Raw genomic sequence first — 4,133 nt, 5'->3', positions numbered from 1 at the left:
TTTTTGGTAGCAAAATCATTGATCAAGTTCAAATCGTTAGCTGTGTTAATACATCTGTAATTGTTGATATCTTATAGTCAGACAGCGTTTAAAATAAAAAGAATAAGGTTGATCTCAAACATTAAACCAGTATTACATAGGGACTATTGAGATGTCTATGAAATAGGAATAAGACTAAGATATGTTTGGGATTAATTTTTGTACGAACCTATCCGGCCAAAAAAGATAGCGTGTGTACTTTGTCCAAACTTACTCTCTCAGATAGCAATTCAGCTCCATCTCAGAAATTCAAACACATTTGGCTATAATATGCAGTTTTATAGAAGCATTAATTGACGCAGAAACTCAGTTTTTGTCAATTTAGGGGATATTAAACGAACCAGTTTTTTTTTAGTTTTACCCGACTTGCAAAACTTTAACAGTGATTTTTTTTTGCTTACATTGTCCTTTATTCCTTTATTTGTTTCAAGGAAGCTTGCTGACTAATTTTGCTGCTCCAATCATATTTAGTCTTACCAACCGTTCAATTTCACAACCAAAAAATGATCGGACATAATTATTTGATATGTTATACGCAAAAAATGTGTCAGTGGAATCCAGACGACGCGTGAAAGTACAAACATGTGCCTATATTCATAAAACCGAGCTTGGCGTAATATCCAAGCATGTTTTTAATTTTTGCTTCTTTTTTGAACCAGCACGTGCTTTTTAACAGCATTTAGATTCAAACAGTTTGTAATCAACCAAACACACGGTATTTTTTGTACAGTCATCACACACAATACACACAAAAAACAACGTGTATTGGTTAAAAGTGCGAGCCAGAAAAACCGATCATTTGGACAAAAGTTAGAACGACCATTCTTCTATCAGAGAAAATATATAGATATATATATATAAATTTAATTTACGCTCAACTTACTTTTTCTCTCTTAAAAATTAGATTTAGTTTTAAAAATGCAAAGTGGAAAATATTTCGGAGCTCTTTTTCTACTCTTTCTGTTTCTCTTCATCGACATTTTCCTAAACTGTTTCATTTTCACACTTCGGGTAGAAAATGTAGTAGTTTTAGTTTTGTACATTTTCCAAGATATCTGTTTAGTTTTCGCCTTAATCGTCATGTCGCTAATGTTCGTCAATACTTACATTTTCCAAGCCGGTCTGGTTAGAATTCTGGTTAGGAAGTTCAAATTTACAATTATAACCAATGTTCTCTACTTGATAGTGACAGTGGCCTTTCACTGTGTTGATTTGAGCCAAAGATGGAAGTACCCTGATTATTACTACTGGGATAGTTATGAGCTCTCAGTGCTGTTCACGATCCAAAGGTAAACATTTGAAACTTAGACACGGAGACAAACGAGATGCTGCGTTTTTCAAAACAGCAACAAAAATGTCTTCTTCAAAGTTCGGCTCTCTCCCCTCGTAAAAGCACCAATTATATGGTATAACCAGGGGTTCTTTAAGGTTAAGTAAGACCAGTAGCGAATTTAGGGAGGGGTGGGGCGTGGGGGACGTTTCCTCTTTTCTCTGGAGTTCGACTGTCTGCCGAGCCAAAGGTTCCCCCTTTGGTACTTTTTTACGACATCCATATTGTCTGACCGACCCTATATTTTTTCGAAGGCTGCTTTTGCTACTTTTGGCTTTTTTCAAAATCCCGCTTTGATTTTTTTCTGAAACGATATTTACGAAAGCATGTTTATAATGACTTGAAATTCTAATTGCAATAAAACGTGTCAGCGTGAACGAGTAAACACATTTTTACAACAACTCTTACATTCAAATTGCCGTATGAACACAATTAAAAGAATTTTATTTCGTACGTTTACGAGGGGATGGGGATCTTTTCCAGTTTCCCACCCACTGGTAAAATTGCAAAAACAGCTGCTAAAAAACTTCACACTATTTTGCATGTAAGAATTATTGTGAAAATTTGTTCACGCTAACATGTTTTGATGCAGTTTATAACATGGAAATTAGTTCAAAATAGACTTTCATATAATGAATTTTAGAAAAAAAAATTAAAGGGGGGAAACTGGAAGAGAGCCAGGGGTGAAAAACAATTAAAAAAAAGCCTATTTTTTGAGAGGGAAACGCGATTTTAGGGGTCGAAATTTTTCCTTTTGGGAAAATTTCGACATACAATTGCGTTTTAAAAATAGTCTAATTAATTTGTAACTAAAAAGAACTAGTTTTTTTACTCATGAATCACAACCAAAAAAAACTACAAATTGTATCATATCTTGCTTCCTAGAATGTTGGCGGGTTTCCATTACTACTTCTACAAGCGAACTGCTCTCCGATTAGCTGACCCGCTCTTCTACAAGGACTCCCAATGGCTGAGGAACTGGCTCAAGGGAATCAAAAGCGGAGAACACCAAACCAATCTGATGCTGGCCTCAAAGACTGCAAATGACATCAGCAAAAAAACAAGGAATTTATAATATGACTGTATATATTGTATATGACTCTTCTTCAGTTCCCCCTTTCAATTTTTTTGAAATTCGATTTACAAAAGCCTATTTAAATGACTTCCAGGCTGTTTTTTATCCCCTCCCCCATATGGCTGAATATGTGATGTTACGATGTAAATATGAAGAGCAAATTTGTTCAAATTAGTTAGTTTTTTCTCCATGCAAAATTTCATCGCATTATGACAATGCTTAATTAGTTTTTCAAAACTGAAAATCGAAGGTTGAGGATTAGAAAAAGCCGACTTCTGATGTTCTAACCAGCAAAAAAAAAGATGACCAACAAGTGAGAAAATTTTTTTCACCTTTTTATACAAATTGCCATGTGAACAACTTTCAATCAGTTTCATATTGTGATTTCACGAGGGCGAAAGCAACTGGAAAAGATCAAACAACCTGCATATACAGAAAGATTTGAAAAGGACAAAAAATATCCATTATTTGCTATAAGTAAGATCAAAATGACAGAAAAAAATGAAAAAAAAATGCTTCATAAAAAGTTAAATGCAGAAATTTCAAACAATTGCGGCAAAAATCTGAAAAAAGTTTGTCAAATTTTTTTTCAAAAACTTCAGCCAGAAAATTTTTTAAAATTCCTGTATACTGTAAGCCTGTATACCTGCATTCCTGTATTCCTGTATACTGTAATATTTTGTAAGCAAAGCAGTCAAATCAAAATTGCAAACCAAAAACTTTTCTGGATTCTTATGAATTTTTTCGAAAAAAACTTTGACATGTGAAAACAATACGATATATCAACTCAAATCGATTTCAATTAAAACTTCTCAAATAGGAAACTATTTCAGCCATTTAAATATATACCTAATTCCACGCACTTGTGGAACTCAAACAAAAAAATCAAAAATCTTGCTTCCGAAAAATCTGAAAAATTGAAGCAAAAAAAATGTCTAGCCGAAGTTTCTAAGACCAATACATAAAACTTTGGCGTGCATAAGAACCAGGAAACCATGAACTATAATCAAACACTTGACAGGGAAGACAAAAAAAATTTAAAATCTACCAAAAAGCCACAGATTTAAACAAACGGCAAGAAAGCCGATCAAAATTGGGTCGAAATTATGAGAGCCGGCAAAAAATCAATTTATGTCTAAAAGCTGTCACTATCCTTCCATTAGCACTAGAACATCAATTAAACTACAGCAAGTTGTTGAAATTGGAAATCTTAAAGTTCAAAATCCTGTGAAAAAGAACTTCTTCAGTAGAAAAAGTCTGGTACCCGATTACAAAGATAGTAAGACACAAAAATAGGGAAAAAAAAACAATTACAATGCAGCTTAATGTAAAAGTTGGTCGTAGAAAATCAGCATATTGTGAGTTTCAATATTGCGATCAAATTTTACATTTTTTTTACACAGTTTCAGTGCACCCAGTTTGACCTTCGTACAAAAAGAGTCTCATCAAACAGTTCCATTCACTTAATTTTGCAGTAAGGATTATCATAAAAAATAAAAGCACTATAAAAAAACACATTTCAACAAAATTGAAAATATGTTTTCTTTTTTTGTGTTTTGAAAAAAAGGAAGGTCTTTTCTAATAAGAAAGGAGACTCTTTTTCTTTTTCCCCCACCTCACATACATCAATTTTAAGTTATTACGAGGGGTTTTACAAGGTTAAATATGAAAAAAAAAAACATGTTTTTC

At 33.1% G+C, this 4,133-nt stretch overlaps 1 protein-coding gene across 1 annotated transcript; it reads left to right on the top strand.

The window, feature by feature from the left end:
- Positions 1-723: 723 nt before the first annotated feature.
- On the top strand, positions 724-2,618 carry LOC134853010 (transmembrane protein 138-like). The gene is made up of 2 exons (XM_063868924.1): positions 724-1,328; positions 2,255-2,618. Exons 1-2 carry the CDS (start codon positions 958-960, stop codon positions 2,442-2,444), a joined length of 561 nt encoding a protein of 186 aa, XP_063724994.1. The 5' UTR covers positions 724-957; the 3' UTR covers positions 2,445-2,618.
- Positions 2,619-4,133: the final 1,515 nt, after the last annotated feature.

This window comes from Symsagittifera roscoffensis, chromosome 8, assembly GCF_963678635.1.
Source record: "Symsagittifera roscoffensis chromosome 8, txSymRosc1.1, whole genome shotgun sequence".
NCBI lineage: Eukaryota > Metazoa > Xenacoelomorpha > Acoela > Convolutidae > Symsagittifera > Symsagittifera roscoffensis.
This window is presented reverse-complemented; position numbering and strand designations above follow the sequence as displayed.